The 19456-nt window shown below is 36.6% G+C and overlaps 3 protein-coding genes and 1 long non-coding RNA gene across 11 annotated transcripts; 1 reads left to right on the top strand and 3 right to left on the bottom strand.

Moving 5' to 3' along the window:
* Window positions 1–211: 211 nt before the first annotated feature.
* On the bottom strand, window positions 212–5073 carry LOC106331332 (probable LRR receptor-like serine/threonine-protein kinase At5g37450). The gene is made up of 19 exons (XM_013769659.1): window positions 4689–5073; window positions 4459–4606; window positions 4285–4356; window positions 4133–4204; window positions 3890–4033; window positions 3742–3813; window positions 3573–3644; window positions 3411–3485; window positions 3268–3336; window positions 3109–3177; window positions 2952–3023; window positions 2771–2854; window positions 2614–2682; window positions 1999–2519; window positions 1744–1899; window positions 1372–1661; window positions 1215–1266; window positions 878–1125; window positions 212–784 (listed from the first exon to the last, which is right to left on the bottom strand). The coding sequence occupies exons 1-19, from the start codon at window positions 4777–4779 to the stop codon at window positions 302–304; spliced, it is 2859 nt and encodes a 952-aa protein (XP_013625113.1). The 5' UTR covers window positions 4780–5073; the 3' UTR covers window positions 212–301.
* A 926-nt stretch (window positions 5074–5999) lies between these two features.
* LOC106328788 lies at window positions 6000–9723 on the bottom strand. Of its 7 annotated transcripts, none has more exons than XR_001267632.1 (15): window positions 9506–9723; window positions 9317–9438; window positions 9120–9240; window positions 8879–9035; window positions 8727–8805; window positions 8612–8652; window positions 8411–8527; window positions 8182–8262; window positions 7820–7882; window positions 7697–7748; window positions 7384–7458; window positions 6871–6922; window positions 6720–6755; window positions 6441–6515; window positions 6000–6306 (listed from the first exon to the last, which is right to left on the bottom strand). XR_001267632.1 is itself a non-coding variant. In XM_013767299.1 (15 exons), the coding sequence occupies exons 1-15, from the start codon at window positions 9663–9665 to the stop codon at window positions 6253–6255; spliced, it is 1281 nt and encodes a 426-aa protein (XP_013622753.1). In that variant the 5' UTR covers window positions 9666–9723; the 3' UTR covers window positions 6000–6252. The 7 variants fall into 7 exon arrangements, 3 of the variants coding, with proteins under 3 accessions (XP_013622753.1, XP_013622755.1, XP_013622754.1); XM_013767299.1 differs by having other exon boundaries at window positions 6875–6922; XM_013767301.1 differs by having other exon boundaries at window positions 6875–6922; window positions 9317–9371; window positions 9506–9679.
* A 2002-nt stretch (window positions 9724–11725) lies between these two features.
* LOC106333941 (ABC transporter B family member 11-like) lies at window positions 11726–13219 on the bottom strand. Its single transcript, XM_013772321.1, has 5 exons — window positions 12923–13219; window positions 12792–12846; window positions 12495–12673; window positions 12169–12390; window positions 11726–12093 (listed from the first exon to the last, which is right to left on the bottom strand). The coding sequence occupies exons 1-5, from the start codon at window positions 13052–13054 to the stop codon at window positions 11851–11853; spliced, it is 831 nt and encodes a 276-aa protein (XP_013627775.1). The 5' UTR covers window positions 13055–13219; the 3' UTR covers window positions 11726–11850.
* Window positions 13220–14174: 955 nt separating this feature from the next.
* On the top strand, window positions 14175–16000 carry LOC106332418. Of its 2 annotated transcripts, none has more exons than XR_001268084.1 (5): window positions 14175–14517; window positions 14653–14725; window positions 14975–15224; window positions 15321–15455; window positions 15610–16000. It is a non-coding gene; the product is annotated as an uncharacterized LOC106332418 (long non-coding RNA). The 2 variants fall into 2 exon arrangements; XR_001268083.1 differs by having other exon boundaries at window positions 14178–14517; window positions 14653–14714.
* Window positions 16001–19456: the final 3456 nt, after the last annotated feature.

Here is a 19456-nt window from a genome sequence, read left to right as displayed (position 1 = left end):
AAGAAAAAACCCCCCCCCCCCTCCCATTATATCGGACATGGACAAAGCGAAACCCAGACGCGGTCTTGTTTGTGTTTGCGGTTGTGTCGTATTGTGGGTCCCCTTTCTCAATCCTTGAAGTCAACTCCTTTCTTTCTTCTTGCAAAACTGGTGTAAACACTATTATTTATTTATTTATTTACTATAAGGTCTAGAATTCGAAAGATATATATAGCTTTATTGGCTTTCCCCCATTGTTTTTGCTTATATAGTACAGTAAGTAGGAGTATGTGGAAGCAAACTACACACAGTAAAGAAAAGACTAGCGGGGTGCGATGGAGGGGATGACTCCACTGACGAGTTCGTTAGCTGTGAATTGTGAGAATGTATTATTATTATTATAAGAGCCAAGCCCTGGAGCGAAGAAGCCTGACATTCCCGAAGCAGAAGAAGATTGCACCGAAGGGCTTGAATATGGCTTCTCTTCCTTTGTAAACAGGTTCTCCAGCTCCCTCACGATCTCCAGCATCCCTGGGCGCTCTACTGGTTCATCCCGGCAGCATCTGATGGCCAGCTCCATGAATCTCTTCACCCCCTCCTCAGAGTAGTCCTGCCCCATGCTCTCGTCTATCACCGACAACATCATCCCGGCTTCCCATGCTTCCTTCACCTCTCGGACGATGTTCCTCCCGTGTGAGATTGGGCGCATTCCTGTCAGAATCTCCAGAAACACAATCCCCAAGCTGTAGACGTCACTCTTCTCTGTCAGCCTGTGGCTCAAGTAGTATTCTGGATCCACGTATCCCTGTTTAAAATTATATATTTACGTTACAAGCAGCTTTTACTTCCTAGTCAAAAGAAAGGAATATATATATAAGGAACAACAACAACAACATACAGGGGTGCCTTTGACGATGGTAGTTACGTGATCCCTTTGCACACCTCCACCGTCTAGTGCTATGAGCTTTGAGATTCCAAAGTCTGCCACTTTAGGGTTCATCTTGTTGTCCAGAAGAATGTTGCTGGGTTTGATGTCTCGATGGATTATTGGCGGGTCCGCCTCTGTGTGCAGATACAAAACCCCCCTCGCTGACCCCAGTGCTATTCTCAACCTTAGCCCGAAACTCAGCGGCTCTCTGAACCTCGCTGCGTTCATTGGATAGAGAATAGATTAACATCACCAAAAAAAAAATAATTCAAGATTAAAGGATGTGGAGGTGTGATCTTCTTCCTACCAGAGAGTGCGTCTTGAAGAGAACCCTTGGGCATGAACTCATATACCAACATCTGAAATAGTGTCACATAACAAGACCAGTTTTGACATTGAGACACGTATGTTTTTGACAAGAGAATAAATAAACAGCATGCATGCATGCATGAGTTCTCGTTCACCTGTTCTCCTTTCTGATCGCAGTAGCCGAGCAAAGAAACAAGGTTTCGGTGGTGTAACCGTGAGAGCAACTCGATCTCTGTGTAGAACTCTTTTTGGCCCTGAAGAGATCCTTTCTCTGCACGTTTGACCGCCACAATCAGGCCACATGGTAAATGCCCTCTGTAGACCTTCCCATAGCCTCCTCTGCCAATCTGAGACAGATCACTGAAACTGCTTGTTGCTGTATCAAGTTCCATGAAATTGTAACCCTTCACGCTTTCCATGTTAATTGGAGATTTAGGGACGACGACTAAGCCAATGGAGAAAATAAATAAGTAAATCTTTTAATTAGTCTGTTGATTCACAAACATAAATGGACTCTCATCACTTACTCGGCTCTTGTTGTTGCTTAGCTTTTCTCTTGATGAAGAAGAGGAGCAACGCTAGAAAGGATAATCCAAGGAAGAAAGCAATGGTTCCTCCTACAATGACTCCAATTTTGACACCTTTGCTCATTCCCGACTTACTCGGGTATAAGTTGAGAGTAACTACACATGCATGCAACACACACACCTACTCTTTTGGGTTCACACAATAGGATTGTTAAAGTTGCTGAGTAGACAAGACACTATTAATAATACTATTACCGTCTTTGTAAGGACCCAGGAGGTTGATATAGATAATCTCGTAGGGGCCAAGAGAATCGTCGGTATCCAGAGAGAAAGTTGCAAAGAAGTCAACAATGCGTGGAAGCTCCGTTGTGTTGAATTTACTGTTCAAATCTGGAAAAACCTTCATGTTGATGGCTAGCCTTGGACCCGATTGCCACGAGAATGATTCAATAGACAGCTGATAGAGATTTATCCCGAGATTGGATGCCACGTCGAGCATGTAGGCCACTGTGTAAGGTCGAAAGTCAGAGAAACTTGGACTCCTAAGCCGAAGTCCAATCCCAATTGGTGCAGAGCAGAAACATGGAACTGGAGAACCAATCACGTATTCGTAGTTTTCGCTCAAGGGGCAGGATTGTCGTTTGCACTCTCCCGTGGTGCTCGAGTTGTCCGACGAACTTCCAGGAGATTCCACCACGTCTACTGTTGTTGAGACGCCACAGAGATCAGCTACGTTTGTCTCATTTACTCTTGCACAAACTGGGTTTCCGTAAAGCCTGCTCATCACAAACACATTCTGATGATTCTCTCTCTCTCTCTCTCTCTCTATTCACGTTACTAACTATTTTGTCACATTTACCACAAACTTACTTGACCGTGACATTGGAAGGAGGGTTTAGAACGTTTGACACATTTGTAAACAAGTTGTACCTCAAGTCCCTGCAAGTTGTTCCAATTAACATAAGAAAAAAACAGCACTAATCTTGTTTAAAATTTGATCATCAATGTCTTTTGTATATATGCTGACAGGATCAGTTTTGCCTCTGCAGTGAAGCTCATCTTCTCCCATATCACAGGAATCTCCCCGCTTAAGTTGTTCTTCTTCAGAGACCTGACAAAATTAGACAACCAGTACTCTTTGTCTTTTTTTTTTTTTTTTTTTCTTCTCCTTGAATTATTATTAACAAGAGACAGAAGGTGGATCTTACAGTCTCTGCAAACGTGCAAGGCCTGAAAAATTTGAAGGGATGGATCCGTTGAGCATATTGTTGTACAGGTTACTGCATACAATAAACAAGTGCACTACTTCATTTTGCATGTAAAGACATATATCAATTTCAATCCTTGGCTTGGCTTTGAACCTACATAGTTGTGATGTTCCCAGAAAACCTCTTGTTGGGAATCTCTCCTGTGAGTTTGTTGGAAGATAGATCTCTGTAATAAGAAGCAGAGAAAAAGCATCAGTGACGAACATACCATGGAATAATGCTAATTGTTTATTTTTCTCCTGTTTAAGTGACTCACAAGTAATAGAGAACCGGTGATCTGCTCATATCAGGAACGGGTCCTTCTAAATTGCAATTTCTGAGACTCCTGTTTATGGTGTAACCAACCAAATCAGTAAGCAACAGGAATAAAAAAGAACTCAACTCTGTTGTGCTTCTTACAGTTTGACGAGATTGGGTATCTTTCCATAGGAAGATGGGATCTCTGTCCCAACAAAGTTGTTATTGTCCAGTTGTCTGTAAAGAGCAAATTAAGTTGAACTTGGAAGAAAGTGGGTCGCCTCTAATAAGAAGTTGGAGACACAAAAAAGAGAGGGCACTTACATAATTTTTAAGCTTGCCATCTGAGAGAGCTCAGGTGGAAGATATCCAGTTAGCTTGTTATTGTCCATCAAGCTGCGAAAAAATGTTGAGCCATACCACAAAACTTATCCACGGCAATTAGATTTGAATACCGATTTGATCAAAATTTACATGTAATCAAGAAACTTACAAGTGCAGAACGTCAGGTAAGGAAGAGTACTCAGGGGGAATCTGACCCGTGATTGAGTTGTTGTTCATGTGGCTAAGCAAAGAAAAGTACAAGTGATGTCAAATTGGGTTTTGTTAGAAGAAGGAAGAGGGAAAGGGAGATCTCTCACAAGTGCTTCAGTTTTTTCAGATTTGCTAATGACGTTGGAAGGTCTCCGCTGATGCCGTTGTAGTCTATCTGAAGGATTAAGAGATTGGAAAGAGAGCCGAGTTCTTGAGGCAAAGGCCCCGTCAGTTGATTTCCACTTAGTAGCCTGCACACACAAAAAAAAAAAAAAAAAAGCTGTTAAGTGATGCGGTCAAACCAGGGGAAGCGAGAGTTGATGGAAAAAAAATGATCAAAGACTGCTTACAAGAAGATGAGATGAGTCAAGTTGCCTACTTCTGGTGGAACCTGACCCGTTAGATTGTTCCACATGAAGTTCCTGTGAATCAGGTAATCTATATTTTTAAAATAAGACGCTCGGTTGGTAAACCAAAGCTCTGAGGAAAACATTGCACATACAATATGGTGAGGTTCGCTAGATGGCTGAGTTCAGGTGCAAGTGTTCCTGTGAGGTTTAAGTTGAGCAACCGCCTGCATCATTTGATCAATCCAAAGAAACAACAGGTAACATCTCAACTAAATGTTTGGTTTTGTGAATTTAAAAACTACAGAAGAAGAAAGTTTAAAACGTACAACTCTTTAACATGAAGATATCCATCGGAAGGATCGGCGATGCAGAAAACACCGGTCCAATTAGAGGCGCATGGATCCGTCTTTTTCCAGTCTTGAAGATGATTCATAGGGTCCTTCAGTTTGCGATGAACAGCGTGCAGAGCACTAACTGCAACCACAACAAAAAAGGACCTCATTAGCAGCAGTCATCACTGTTTACACATACGGTTACTGATCAGAGAGCACCGTACCATCAAGCGGATGAGTGATCTGTTGGGCATCCAGCAAAGACAAGCAACAAGAAGACAACACCAGCAGAATGAGGCCGGCCGTACTCATCATCTCTTATATCTTTTTTTCAGCTTTGTTCTAAAAAGCAGATTACTATTTCTTTTGCTCAGAGATTACCAAATTCTTGAAATGCTGGGAGGAATGAGAATACCACTTGAAAGGACGCGTATATATGGAAGGAAGTTCAATACAGATGCAAGCAACGATGACCTTAAAATACTCAAAACGGAACTGTCAGTAACCCTCAAGTTGGTGGTTTTGCTGCAATATTTATATGTAAATACTGAGTGTTGGAAGCGTTTAAAAAGGCAATTAACAGTTTGTCCAAGTCTCTTCCTCCTCCCCCACCCATTGGGACTGGAGGAATTCTTTTGTGTTCCTGCAGTATGAAAAATTCAAACCTTTTATTTTTAACAGAAACAGCCCAATTGAGACATTATTACTTCAACCATATCCTCCTCCAACAGTTGACATTTGTTTATTGCTTGTTTCTTCTTCTCTCTTTTAAGAAGTAAATGTCATTACACATCATTGTCAGATCTACGTCTGTACATACACACACAGAGATTACATTGCCTTCTTTTCTCTTGATAGACAGACTTTTACTAACTCTGGGCACTTGCTTGAAACATTCTCGCTAGAACAGAAACATCTTGACTTATTCATAACCCAAAAAGATAGAAGATAAAAGTCGGAATCATCTTGACTTTGGCTTGTTAAAAAATAATATGTAGTGACAGCTTTTTGTATCATATGATTAAATTGTGGAAACAGAAAGTTTCACATAATTATGATCATTGATATAAATCAGAGGAAGCAAATATACTCCAATAAGAGCACCCCAAGCAGAAATTTGAGTAGAGAAAGTTGTTTTTAAAGGTTTTAGTTTTCTTCTAAGCAGAATAATGTATCAGTGGTTAGGATATCAAACAAAAAGGATGCATTGACTCTGTCCTTTTGTTATTTGTTTGCTGCTAGTTGGTGGATAATGATCCAGGTTAAAAAGGAATACCGGTAGGAGCCGAACAGAGCGTGTGTTTTAGGTAGATTGGAACACATGACTACTATGTTTTAAAATTAGGGGTGGCTCCTGTGTTTATTATATATCTCGTGGAAAACCTTGCAAATACTGGATTGTTATTTCTCATTAAATATTGACTAGAGGAAACTGACTTAAATAAATATCTCCGGATTTTGGTTCTTAAAAACTTGCAACTATATTTGTTTATAGTAACTTTAGTGTTTTTTCTTCAAGAAGAGTACACAAAACAAACTTTAAAATATTATTTAACATATAATTCTTGAAAATTTGGAAATACTTGCAAATAATTCAGACTCACAAATACCAAAGAATCTAGTAGGGCAATTAACTTACATAGCCACTTTTCACTTCCTCCTCTGCAAACAAAATAGTCACATAAGAGGTCATGATTTTCCATTCATGTCTTTCAGAAGGTCAGAGTCTTGTCTTTGTACAAAAAATGATGAGTTTTCATGCCTCTGATCCACCTTCAGCTTCCACTTTCAGTTTGTCGGCTCCACTACTGGCGGAATGCAATCTACTTTATATCGAAGAGTCTATTCCACAAAGAATTTTTTTTTAAAAGAAAAGACAAATAAAACAGATCCTCATTAGTGAAAGCAATGGAAAAGGAAGTTAAAAAAGGATATTAATTCACTTTATCTCCTGCAAAATGTAACTATCATTCTACCTTTCTGAAGAAAGATGAATACGAATTATCCCAAACAAGTTTGTAGTTTCCAGCCATTAGCGTAGAGAAGTTTCCCTGCAGGAACAAACATAGCTGATCCTGAAAACGATGACACTAAACAACACAGCTATGCACATAAATCAACACAGCTAAAATCCTAAAGATAACTCATAAGTTTCCCATAAAAGAACTACTTATTAAACAACCCAACTAGAAAAAAACTCACAATCTTCCACATATAAAATTATGCAATTAAACATATATGCACATGGAACTCACCTGGTCAGCTTCATATCGATGGTAAGGTAATATAAGCTGCAACCAAAAAATAAAAAATCACACCTCAGAATTCAATATCTTAAAGAGTGAGACAATGTATGAACTATATTCTACTAAAGTTTAATGAGAGTTTGGAAACTAATAAACGCACTCACAGTCATTTCCCCTGAAGCACTTATGTACTCCACGCAAAATCCAATATCCTGGTAAATATAATTAGGAATTAAAACAGAGGACCAGCCACAGAAGGTGAGAACCTAGCTTAGAATATAGATCAAGCCCCGTATCAAGACACAACAGTTCTTGTCTGCCTTTCACATTATAGATTTACAGCATAGATATATAGGCTTTCAACTAAGTGCGAAAATAAAGATAAACCAGATTCTAGCCAAAAAAACATCTGCATATACAATGTTATATCGGTAATAGGGCGAACAGACAGAGACAATCTGTGATACTCTCGACTTGAAATCCAAAGAAAAAAAACACAATTTTCATGAATCCTCAAACAATCACTGTAGTAGCTTCTAAGAGAAAACAACCTAGACATCCCTATAATAATCAAACAAAATTCTGAAGAGCGGAGCAAAACCAAGCAAGCAAAGCAATCAAATGATTTAAGGTTATATAGTGGAGAAACAAATTGAGGTTCAAAAAGCAATACCATGCTAATCTTGCCTTGCACCAAAGAAAAATCCCAAGCAATATACGAATTTTCGGATTCCACCATCAATGACACCTAGAGAAACAACAACAAACATCAATCAATGATATACATACACATATATAATCATCCATGTACTTGTGTAAGACTCGAATGCAAGTGCTTATTGCTTAATGCTTAATATGCCAACAGAAGTCGTGGATATCACACACAAATGTCATTAACATCACTTTTCACTTTTTAAACACTAACAATTCCAGACGGAACTAGTGTAATAATTCATAAACAAAAGCATCTGAGGAGAACTTGTTACCTCATAGGTTCTCCCAGCTTGAACGATTATCTCCTTGTACTCCTCATTTTCCCTAAGAAGTACACACTCTTAAAGCATATATAATGAACTAAAGAGACAATCTTGCGAATGATGGAAGCTAACCTGGAGCCCAATGTCCCAGCGGTATCTGCTGAAATGAAGAAGGGGGAATTGGCAAATACATCGCTGGAAAGACGCAAAGTAAAACGTTAAAATTTTTAATATTGATAAAAGCAATGCCTAAAGACGTCTAACGTAATTCTATTAGACTTATTCCAAAACTTAAAAGGAATGCCTTCATATACTAGCAACAACTTTAACCGACCCAAACCGGATTAGGAGATTAGAAAACTACTAAAAAGAAGCAAAGGAAAATAAACATCAGCGAAATTTTCATGGAGCAAGAAAGTTTCAAAAGTCAACTTCCCCCAACGTTTGTGTGATCCAGCACATGAGTACCACGACTCTAGAAAGGAAGATGATACCTGATAAACGTGATGAATCTTTCAAACTCAGATGTGTAGACGATAACAGCTTCAGAGAGGAGATTCATTTGGTTTTTATTCCTGCCCATCCACATATAACAAAATCGCACAACCTCTAAACGGGAAAGTTCACAGAGAGTTCTCATGAACACGTGATTATTGACTTGTGTGAATTTAAGGAAATCTAAATTTATCAACAATAACAAAAAAGAAAAAAGAACAATCTTACAGTTTGAAAGTATCATATCTTTCCCAAAGAAGTGTTAAGGAAACCCGGATAGCCGTCACCATTTTTGTGAGATTGTATAGGTGAGGTCCATAACGTTCTCGTTGTTCTTCCATTGGCCTTTGCACAAGAAGATCAAAAGTGTTTTTTTTTAAGAAAACTGAAAAACACTCATTAACTTGTTTATTTTCACATGGTACGTACCCATCATCATCATTTATTTGACGAATAAAATCCAACAACACCTACAAGTAAAAGAATCAACAAGTAAATAAATATGTCTATGGGGAAGCCACATGGCAAGAAATAGTACACTTACCTGTGGAACTCCTACCAAGTACTTGACGAGAGTTTTGTAGACACCAGTGGCAGAGCCTAGCTGAGCCAACTGTCTCCTCCTAGAAAAAAAAAGACATGATCTCGTTAAGCTGCTACATACATCAATTAACCCAAAATAAGAAGAGGGATCACCGCTCCATCTGCTGCTTCCAAAGAAGAGCATATGTGTCGCGTATGGTCCCTCCAGAGCTAACCAAGGCATCAACCTCGGCCTGTCTGTTCCTCTCCGACCTCTCTTTCTGCTGTCTGATAAGCGTTCCACGGAAATCTTGAGGCATGTAGGTCATAACTGTAGAAAGAAGGAAATCGATACATGAGGTTGTTTCTCTCGACTCTAGGTATATAAAATTAAAACTAAAACTGTAGAATTAACCAGTGCTAAAAATGCGCTCAGAGTTTTTCGTTTGGAAGGAAATCATAGCAGTCAGAGCTTTATCAAAATTGTCCTTGACATGTCTCAAAGTGGAAGATAATTCAGCATCATCTTCCCGAAGCTGAAATAAAGGAGAGAGAGCTGTTGTCACCACAACAGAAAAGAAAGAAGAACAAGGGGGAGGCAAAACGATTCACCTGAACAGGCCAACGAGATGGTTGCAGAAGAAACAATATCTCCTCCATCTGCTCCCTATTTTTCCACATATTCTCATCAATCTTGTGAGGAGGCTCTCGGTTCGCTTCCTCGATTAGGGAAGCTGAGGGAACGATATGAGGAAATTCAAACAAACAAAAAACACACAGTGATATAATGGGATCGGAAACCTTGTGAAGGAGGAGATTGGAGGGCTAGTAGCTGAATAAGCGACGCCATGTCAGAGTAAAGCCGAGAAACGTCGCCCGAAAGAGGAGGAAAAGGATATTTGTCGTAATAAGATGCTAGAAAAGCCCTGGTGATGGGCACAAGCCCTTCCGTCGATGCCATCTTCAATATCCTTTCGCGATCTACTCACTCACACTCCATTCCCTAGGCAAGAAGACCAATTGAGACGATGAAAGAGGATACTCGGTCTTTCCACCTAAAAGGCCCTTTTCTAAGCCCATCTGTTATCCTCTTTTCTGGGCCCTTTGTTAATAAAGGTTTGGGCCTTAATATATTGGAGAGTTGTGGTCTCAGAATACCTCTTAAACATAATTAATAGATTGTGATTAATTTCTGATTGCACAACCCTTCCTAATACACTTATTTGAGCTCTGTTTTGTTTCTTACCTCACACACTTAAATGTTAAAGTCCTAAAAATCTTATTTTTACATTAATCATTCTTATATGCGCACTTCTCTCTACCTTTACTCTTGACAAAGTAACAAGTTTGGCAAAAAAAATAAACAAAAAAACAAGATGGAGCCTAATTTATCCTATAGAGATCAACTATCTCAGTCACATAACCATGAGAGAGTCAAAATCTCTTCCTGTGTCTCCTTGCTGAGATGATGTTCCTTAGCTCTCTGTCGATGTCATGGAACACAATTGCAGCCGATATTGATGTTTGATTGTGAATCAGATTGTTCCTCCACTTCTACATGTGGTAAACCACTGTTTGTGTCGCTAACTTCCTTAGTAGATTTAACTTTGAAGATGGGGCAGCTCTGATCCAAGATAAAAGTTCAGACCAGTTTGCGAAAGACGATGCAGGCGGTTGGCACCTGATGAAGATCTCCCTCCAGATGGCTTTGCTGTACTCACATGAGAGGAGGAGATGGTCTCTGGTTTCCTCGAAGTTGGAGCAGAAGAGGCAGTTTGCATAGATAAGTAATCCCCATGCCGCGAGCCTGGAACGTGTTGGCAGTCTATCGTAATTAGCTACCCACATGTTGAAACTTAGCTTGGGGATTGCTCCTTTGGACCATACAACATCCATCCAGCTCTTGATATCCTGTCTCGGCCTCAACACCTCCCACGTTGTTGAGGACCTGAAATCATGGAAAAGAGAATCACCAGCAACCCAAACATACACATCCTCAACATCAACAGATAGTGGATCAAATATTACTCTTGTAAGAACTCTAATTCATTTACGATATTTACAATTTAGCAAAAAAACAAAGTAACAAGTTCGAGCACTCCTATATATTTTTTCATATCTTTAATCTTTCGATTATTTGTAAGTCCTTAGTATTTTCTTTTTTCTTCCAAGTAATACCTCCTAACGTGTTTCAATATGTATTGGTAGATGCTTAAAGCCGAAACTCCTAAAGCAATATTTTCTCGTTTTTTGAAATTGAGTTTATCTAAATTACCCTTTCAAAATTTGCATGTGACATATGCATGTGATTTCTGAAGATATACGTGGGCGACCAATAATTGATGGGGTTAGCTAGCTATTGCGAGTGTCCAGTTGCTATATTATTAAAGACTTTGATTTAATTGTATCACTAACCTCCGGATCTCAACCAGAGCTTTGATTTGATCCGACGAAGATAAAATATATATATATCCTCTCGACAAATCATATATATATATCGTTGTATTATGTGTGTTCACATGCACATATATGCTCCTCGAATGCATGTATGGTGTGAGGTGTGAGCTGCTACTTATGTGAATCTATTAAATTATTGTATGTTAACCAAACAATCAATGATGAGAATTAGGAGCAAGAATCACATTTTATATATATCGGTAGTAGTTGTTAAATATATATATAGGTAGTAGATATGAGCTTTGGGAAGTGATCTGATGATTAGTAAGATGGACCGAGGAGAAAATGAGGTGGTATTGATGAATGAAGCCATGGATGGTATCTTTCATTGAAATATAAATCAACCAACCAGCAACTGCAATGAGCATATCTTCTTCTTCTTCGTCTTTTTCTCCTTCTCCAAGTAATGAAATGCAGACGACAGCGATCTTCTCTATTTCTCACAGACGACAAGCAACTGTTTGAACCGAGACTTGTCAATAAACCAGTAAATGAAAAAAGACGAGGACTCGTCGGTGGGTCAAAACAGAAGCGTTTTATTAGATCAAGAGACTGTTTAGTCGTGTTACAAAGAGGAAAGAAACAAGGAAACGATACGGCGAAAACTGGTTCGCCGGAGAATACGAATCGACGAGAAATAGAGAAATGAAACCCTAGTTTCTAGCCGAAAGTAAGTGTGTAGTAATAACTTACATGGCACCGGCAACGAAGATGATGAGTACGTTGATGACAGCGCCACCAGTATAGCCTTTTTCGAGAATCATCTTCCCACCAAACCAAATAGCCAAAGCATAGCTGCTGAATAACACGAATAACATTATTCTCAGTCCTAAACCAGTCGAGAATCCTTGTTGTATGCTTGATTTGTACGCCGATGTTATGAACTTTTTGTACTTGTTTATCGCTTCTTTCTCTCTCGTAAATGATGCAACCTAAAAGAAAACAAAGCTCAGTTGAAGTCTGTTTTTTAAGAAAAATTGTAGCTTAGGAAATTAGAGTTTTATTACCGTTCGGATGGAACCGATAGTCTGTTCAACAACAGTAGCTGCTTTGGCATAAGCAGCTTGTCCCTGAGAAGAAGCTCGAGTGACTATAATAGCCATGGCTGCACCAGCCATTGCCAGGAGAGGTATTGAAGTTAACATAACCAATGTTAGTAACCACCCTTTAGCAAAAGCTAAAGCAAATCCACCGATGAACGTAGCTATCAACTGAATAAACTTCCCTACCTGCAATATTCAATTACAAAACTTTTTAAACAGATGGAGTCATTATATTTATATATATAAGCCTCCTTTTTTTCGCAATATATAGAGGAAATTTCTATGCTTACCTTCTCACCCATGGCGTCTTGGATAAGAACAGTATCTCCAGACATTCTACCAACAACCTCCCCTGTGTTTGTTTCCACATCGAAGAATCCAATGTCTTGTCTCAGAATTGTTTTCAGATACATATTTCTTATCCTCGCCGCCGCTTGTCTCTCTCCCGTTATCATCCAACAAGCCACCTCTACAAAAAAAAGAAAAAAAGAAGAAGTAAAATTACAGTTAAAAACTTCTGTTCCTGAGTTCTCTGTTTGTTGTCTGTAAAAGTGCAATGGAGAAACATGCTTAAATAGCAGGCTTACGAAGAAAGGCTGCTCCTAGTGTTCCAAGTCCAAGGTAGACGAATTTCACACAAACCTATTAAGAGGAAGCATTATCTATTTATTAAACCAAGAACATAATCAAGTTTTTTGATATTTTTTATGGTTATAACCTTTGAGATAACATCAACGATGTCTTTGTTGTTCTGGTTCTGTCCAAAGGAATCAATGAGATCACCAAACAACAATGTCATGAGAGGCAAACCAACACCGTTCCCCATAGCTCCAACTGAGCCACATATCATCAAGAGAACATCATATGAATCCGCAAATGCAAATAGCTTGTAGAAGGGAACTGTCTTCGCCTTTTCATCCTTCTTTGTCTCTTCTTCTCCTCCCTCTCTGGGAGTTTTGGAAGTTGAAGGTTCGTGTGAAACAGAAGTCGCCTTCTCCGGCGCCGTCACGATTCATTTTCGGCGCTGGCAGACAAAAGAAAAAGAGTTCGAATACACAGATGGAGATCGACGGTATATAATAAAAGAAAGAATGACTATAAAGGAAGGCACCTTTTGACTTTTTCTTAAAAACCAGAAAATGCTGAGAAGTTGGAGAATTTAAGAAAACATTTACAATTGGAATCCCTTTTTAGAGAAAAATAAGAGTTTGTCAATGTAAATCCAAAAGGCCCCACTTGTGCAAGAAAAAATAAAAGAATTTGTTCCTTTTTCGTAATTACAATCCAAAGAGTTTCCCAGAAATTATGACCGATGAAACAGAGTCTGTTATGAGAAAAGAGTCGCATGTTTTGTATTACCCGAAAATTCAGGGATCATACTTAATACGCAACTCAATTAGAAAATTAAAGATGAATAAAGAAGTTAAAAAGAGAACGGACCTGAAGATCTGAGATGAGCAAAAGATTTTGAAAACTTGACGTGAGACAAAACCGTGTAGTTGTCTTGAAGTTGTTAAAAGACTTGATTTAGTTCTTATTTTATTCAACTTCCTTCTTTTAAAGATTCCAATTTGTATAACTCAAGAGCATTTTGGCCATTTTCTATGCAACTCTTCTTTTTGGGTTCTGTGAAAAAAATTTGCTTGAGAAGCAAGGAGTGTGATTTCATTAAACTAATTCTCACCGTCTAGATCGGTCAAAAAGCATCATAATTATGCATTTTGATGTGTTTATTTCCTTGAGCCAAACGCAAGAAAAATTCTACTTATGCCTCCTAAGAAGAAATATTTTATTTTCAATTTTAAACTATTTATGTACATTCAAATAATATCATAGGGCTTTATATGCATAATTTTACCTGATCAAATATCTTATACAATAAAGGAGAGTTGTCTCTCTCCTCCTTCCTCCTTGTCCTCCAAATGATATGGGCAAATCTGGACACGTGTACAACTTTTCTAGATGACTCTCGCTTTCTGACCTTATTCTGGTAGTGGGCTAATCTTATACAATTGTATTATCTGGTCCAAATCTTCTTTCCGTTCATTTGTAGCCCATTTCTCCCCACCCTGATCAGCCTGATACGACGGAGATCGCCGTCGATCTCCTCTGCCAAGACTTTACTGTTCCGCTTCCCCTCCCTTTGCTGCATTTAAGAAACGTCTACACTAATGGCTTTCATTCAACGATACCCACTACATCATCTTTAATGCCTTATTATCAAGCTCTCTCAGGGGATTATATATATGCAGAAGATGAGAGATTTTTCACGCGCATCGTCTTGCTCCTTTAAGATTACTGAAACCAGTCATTGTAAGAGACATTTTTTTCTTATTCACCAATATTTTGTAATTTGGGAATTGAGAAACAAAATAATTGTTATGGCTATTTGTTTCATCACAACTTTTTAAAACGTGTTCTTAACCAAAATCTATTGTTCTTTGTCAGGGAAACAAAGTCGTCAAACTAAGCTCTGCTCAAAAGCTCCTCCAACGAAAAAGATTCTTTCGGTATCATTTCTGTATGATTATTTTGCCATACAATATTCTCCTTTAATGAATTAGTTTTGCCATTTCTTGGCTTTTGTACTCAATATCAGTAACTTTTTCTTCCTCATCTCTCTTTCTGCAGTTTAGTTTTAAAATCCAATGTTTTTGTCATTCTCACTGGTTAGTTGCTTGATAATTGCATCTTGAACAACAAAGAAAGAGTTATGTGTTCTGTTTATTTTTACTTTTAAATTTCGGGTTTCTAAGATCTTTCAAAACAGGGTTGGTGGTTCTGGAGTGAACATGAGAAGCACAGCCAAGGTAATCGTTTTGTTTTATTTACACGTTGACGAAAAATTTAGCAAATTTCCTGTAAAATAGAATCAGAATGACAAAGCTTACTGATCTCTGTTTGGTTTACCTTTACACTCTCCCTGGACCTGCAACCCAACCATCAAAATTCCCCAAAAGGAACTATGATTGTTCCAACACTCGTGAAGCTCCTGGGAAAAACAGTGAAGTGATCTTATAGTAAGGCCTCTGATGTTCATTTCCCTTTCTAGGGGTTTTTACTTCATTCTTCTTTGATTTTCTGTTTTGATGTTTATACAAAACAATCTATATCAGGGACCATACCATTGTAGTGTTGGAGCTGACAAGTCTTTTGGAAGGGAAGGGACATCGTTGATTCTCACTACAAGGAATGTTTGTATGCCGGAATTACAACCAGTACGGATCAATGGAGAAGTCATGCCTGGTCAGGTATTACTTCAGAAACCAACAATGTATCAATCTTTATATCACCTATGAACCAAAATTTACAAAAGTTTAGCACGAGCTAATCTTTTTGGTTGAAACAATTGGAGTTTCAAGTCCGCCCATCGGTTGATTTGATGTGCTTTGCTCTGCTTTGCAGCGGATCTAATAAGGGACGCTGAATGATTTTTCTAGATTACACCCAGTTCCTTAACACCGCTTAAGTATCCGTACCAGATGTATGTTGCGTCATTTATCCCTACTACCAGATAAATGTAGCGTCATTTAGAGAAGAGATTTTTTTGGGATTGAATAAATGTTCTGTCTCGATCAACCTGCAATGTAGCTACTCTGATGGGTGAATATACTCATATACCCTAGAATTCAGCTGCATAACATCTTCACCTAGGAACGAGAGATTGTGATTCTCAAGCTATGGTTAAGCCATCTCTCTCGATTCCAAGCTATAATTTATTAATCTTTGATATGTAATGCTGCAATGTCATATATAACTTGATGTCTGAGTCACAAAGGGTGAGTTTTGGCTTTGCTTTTAGATTCCAAGAATATGTGAGGGGAAATAGACAATTCTAAAAGGGAGTTTGGAAAACATTATAGGTCTAAGATCAATAAGAAAACTAAGTTGACAAGGAAAAAAATATTTGAAAAGAAAGCCGCAAAACGTATTGTAGTTTTACACCATTAAATTTCACTTCCTTTTCTATAAGAGCTTTCAACTTTTTCAAAAGATATTAATTAGGATACTGATGCAAAAATTTCGTGCACGAACTTAAGTTTAGAAATTCAAAGTCGAGAGTGACTTCATCATATATATATATAGATTTGTTTCCAAGTGAGGAAATGCATTAAAATTACAGGGAATAAGAGTTACCATGCTTATGTGATACTTGACAACTTTATAGCCTATGAAACAATATTTACATGTCACCGTGACAACCTATAAAACATATGTATCTTATGTTACTACTACAAGCCACAACCTATAAAAGTGTACTCATGGTATCTTATGTTACTACTATAAGCCACAACCTGTAAAAGTGTACTCATGGTGTAAATAACACAGGGAAGGTTATCGTATCAAATCAAATGTCAGAAACCGGACTTTACATATTCAATGAATAAAGATAGATGAAGTCTTTTTTTCTTTGAACACCAAAATATATGAAGTATAATATCTAAATTCACATGGCACTAAAATCTTTATAATTGTATCCTATGAACAACATATACAATATAAAACTACATACAGAAAAAAAAAATACAGATGAAAGAAAAAACAGATTGAATATATAAAATACTTATATATCTAAGATAAGATCCTACTGTAGACACATTAGTCCTATTTCAACTAATGTACAGGGAAAGATAATCAAACTCATACGAAGATAATGATGTGCTTTCACTCAGCTAAAACTAACAACGAGAAAGAGTATAATTAAATAAGTACAAATGTTAGAAAACACGTGTGATAACAAATACAAACAAAAACATATAGAAAATCTCAGAAAAAAAACAGATCAAAATATTTAAAATGTCAAAATTAAGCTAAATAAATATGAAACCGTAATTCATTTAAGAATAAAACATGCGAAATACGCGCCGGAATATCACTAGTACATATATATATGTCCGATAAATTCAATTTTATCGGATCAACACATGATATATACATATGTTTAATTCAGTTCCAAAAATTATTAGCTGTAAAATTAAACTATTCTGATTGGAGATAAGTGAAACAACTTTTAATATATATTAGACTATAGGACATACTAAATATGATTTCACTTCGAGTATCTGCAATATAAAACTCTATATGTTAAAGTAACTTCATCTGAAATGTAGTTTACTTGAACTCTACTTATTTTGAACTGAAAAAATGAATAATGAACAAAAATAAATAAATGTATTATTCTGTTTATGAATTAAATCTATTTCTATTTTATTATGGATTGGAAAATAAAGTAAATTTTAATCATTAGTTTAGAGTAAGAAATATAGGAGATTGAAAATGCTCTTAGTAGTTGTTTTTTTCCGGGGGAAAGATTCTTAAAGCACTAGTCATTTAAACATAAATCATGATCAAATACTCTGCATATTAAGGAGCCACTTGCTTTGAATTATGTCTGCAATTATCAAGCGGTCTAAGATGAAAATTACAGAGGATGGAGATAATTTTCACTTTTGAGGAAGTTGGCTACTTCCTTGGCAACGAAGCTAAAAGTTAATTAGCAAAAAGAAAACGAAGCTAAAAGTCAACTTTATATATTGCAGTAAAACATAAATCAACCCTCAAGAAGTCAAGAGTGTATACATTCATTTTCTTGGCCGCTAAGGCATTTTGATAAACTCCATTGTCATAATGTATGTATATAAATATTAGTATCCATGTTCAAGCATTGACTTATATTATACAATTAGTGATTGATTATAATCATTCGTCCGTTTATATTGTCTTCCGTAGTAAGGAACACATGTCATGATAGTCCAATAATTATAAAATAAAAGTTAATCATAGCTTTGTAACCAAACCAACCTCATAGAAGTTAATGTTTATGTGCCGAAAAAGTAAATTTGAATGCTGACTACTCCTAATAAGACCAGGGGAAATATAAAATGTTAACGATTTGATCTAATAATTAATTATAAAAATCACATGTCAGAAATTCAAATCACAGGTTAATATAAAATGTTGCAATTTGCAGGTGGGTGATTAAATGCAAGCTAAGAAAAATCTCAGAATCCTATATAGTAATAGTATACATTATACAATGTAGAAAAAATCATTTTGTGTGAAACTATACTTACTTAAAGATTTCATGTAAATGTAACAGTAAAAATAAAATACTAGTACTAAGTAAAGAGGGGATCAGTTAAAAGAAAAAGAGTAAAGAGGGGTTTTAGAAGATGTTAATATGAGTATTTATTCTTAATAGACATGAAATGTAAAATCCCCCCAAGTCTTGAAAGCAACTCGAACTAACTGCACCGTAACTGCTTGCGTCAGTGTTCAAACAAACACATCACACATGACGCTGACTACAACACGAGAATCTTTTGCGGTTGGTAGCGATTTGACATCATTTCGAAATAATCATACAAACCGATACAAATCGTTTCAAACCGCTCCGAACCTTTTAAAATCAAAAGCTGGTTTCAGCTAGCGTTTGCAGGCGGGTGCGGGTGGATAAATTAATATGCTTTTTTTTCAAATTCTTTTAAAATTTAAAATTAAAATTTTAAAATGAAAATATTATAAATAAAAATATATACATATTTTATATATTAATTTAAATTCACAAACAATATCATAATTTATTTTGTAAAAACTTTAAATTAACTAACTATTCATTAGAATATTTAAAAATTAATATACATACATATATAAAGATATACACATATATATAACAAAACAAAATATTCTTTCAAAAGTTTAATATAAATCTTCAAAAAAATGTAATTAAAATTATAACTTTAAACTAATTAAAAAATTAAATAAATAAACATAATATTATTATTAATCATATTATATTGATAATTATTATATTTTATTACAATAGTATGTTTTTATATTTTTATAATGTTATAATATGTTAATATTGGTAATTTATTATTAAACCGCTGCAATATCTTATAATCAAACAATCACAAATATCCCGCAAAAGCAACAATTTTCAAACGTTGTGCCAGTCATACAAAATGTTTAATAACATTTGAAACCGCAACCATCCTGCACCTGCACCCGAAGTGGCTTTTCTAATCAGCCGATTTACCTTCATTAAATTTTTTGAATACATTCTTTTGCTTTTTCTGATGGCAGTTGTGTATCTGAAATTATCTAAAACATTCTAAATTTATTGTGTAAATATATGGTTAGAGAGCTCCCTACTTCTCTCATCACAGAACTTCTGGTTTAAGGTCACCAAGACAAAGAGGAACTAAAAAACAACCATAAGTTTTGGCCGTGATTGACTGAACCCCAATAG

Source organism: Brassica oleracea, chromosome C3 (genome assembly GCF_000695525.1).
Source record: "Brassica oleracea var. oleracea cultivar TO1000 chromosome C3, BOL, whole genome shotgun sequence".
In the NCBI taxonomy this organism is placed as follows: domain Eukaryota; kingdom Viridiplantae; phylum Streptophyta; class Magnoliopsida; order Brassicales; family Brassicaceae; genus Brassica; species Brassica oleracea.
The sequence above is the reverse complement of the archived record's forward strand: the minus strand, read 5'-3'. Positions and strand labels throughout refer to the sequence as shown.

What these genes read in the sequence shown, in the direction of transcription:
- LOC106331332 (XM_013769659.1), bottom strand. Translation starts at nt 4,779, where the DNA reads ATGATGAGTACGGCCGGCCTCATTCTGCTGGTGTTGTCTTCTTGTTGC. An exon ending in CCTGGGTCCTTACAAAGACG is followed by an intron (nt 1,900 to 1,998) that starts GTAATAGTATTA and finishes ATGCATGTGTAG; the next exon opens with TTACTCTCAACTTATACCCG. An exon ending in TAAGCAACAACAAGAGCCGA is followed by an intron (nt 1,662 to 1,743) that starts GTAAGTGATGAG and finishes CCATTGGCTTAG; the next exon opens with TCGTCGTCCCTAAATCTCCA.
- LOC106333941 (XM_013772321.1), bottom strand. Translation starts at nt 13,054, where the DNA reads ATGATATGTGGCTCAGTTGGAGCTATGGGGAACGGTGTTGGTTTGCCT. An exon ending in TCGTTGATGTTATCTCAAAG is followed by an intron (nt 12,847 to 12,922) that starts GTTATAACCATA and finishes TCCTCTTAATAG; the next exon opens with GTTTGTGTGAAATTCGTCTA. An exon ending in CTATCGGTTCCATCCGAACG is followed by an intron (nt 12,094 to 12,168) that starts GTAATAAAACTC and finishes GTTTTCTTTTAG; the next exon opens with GTTGCATCATTTACGAGAGA.
- LOC106328788 (XM_013767299.1), bottom strand. Translation starts at nt 9,665, where the DNA reads ATGGCATCGACGGAAGGGCTTGTGCCCATCACCAGGGCTTTTCTAGCA. An exon ending in CCAATCTCCTCCTTCACAAG is followed by an intron (nt 9,439 to 9,505) that starts GTTTCCGATCCC and finishes TCGTTCCCTCAG; the next exon opens with CTTCCCTAATCGAGGAAGCG. An exon ending in GTGCTTCAGGGGAAATGACT is followed by an intron (nt 6,756 to 6,874) that starts GTGAGTGCGTTT and finishes TTTTGGTTGCAG; the next exon opens with CTTATATTACCTTACCATCG.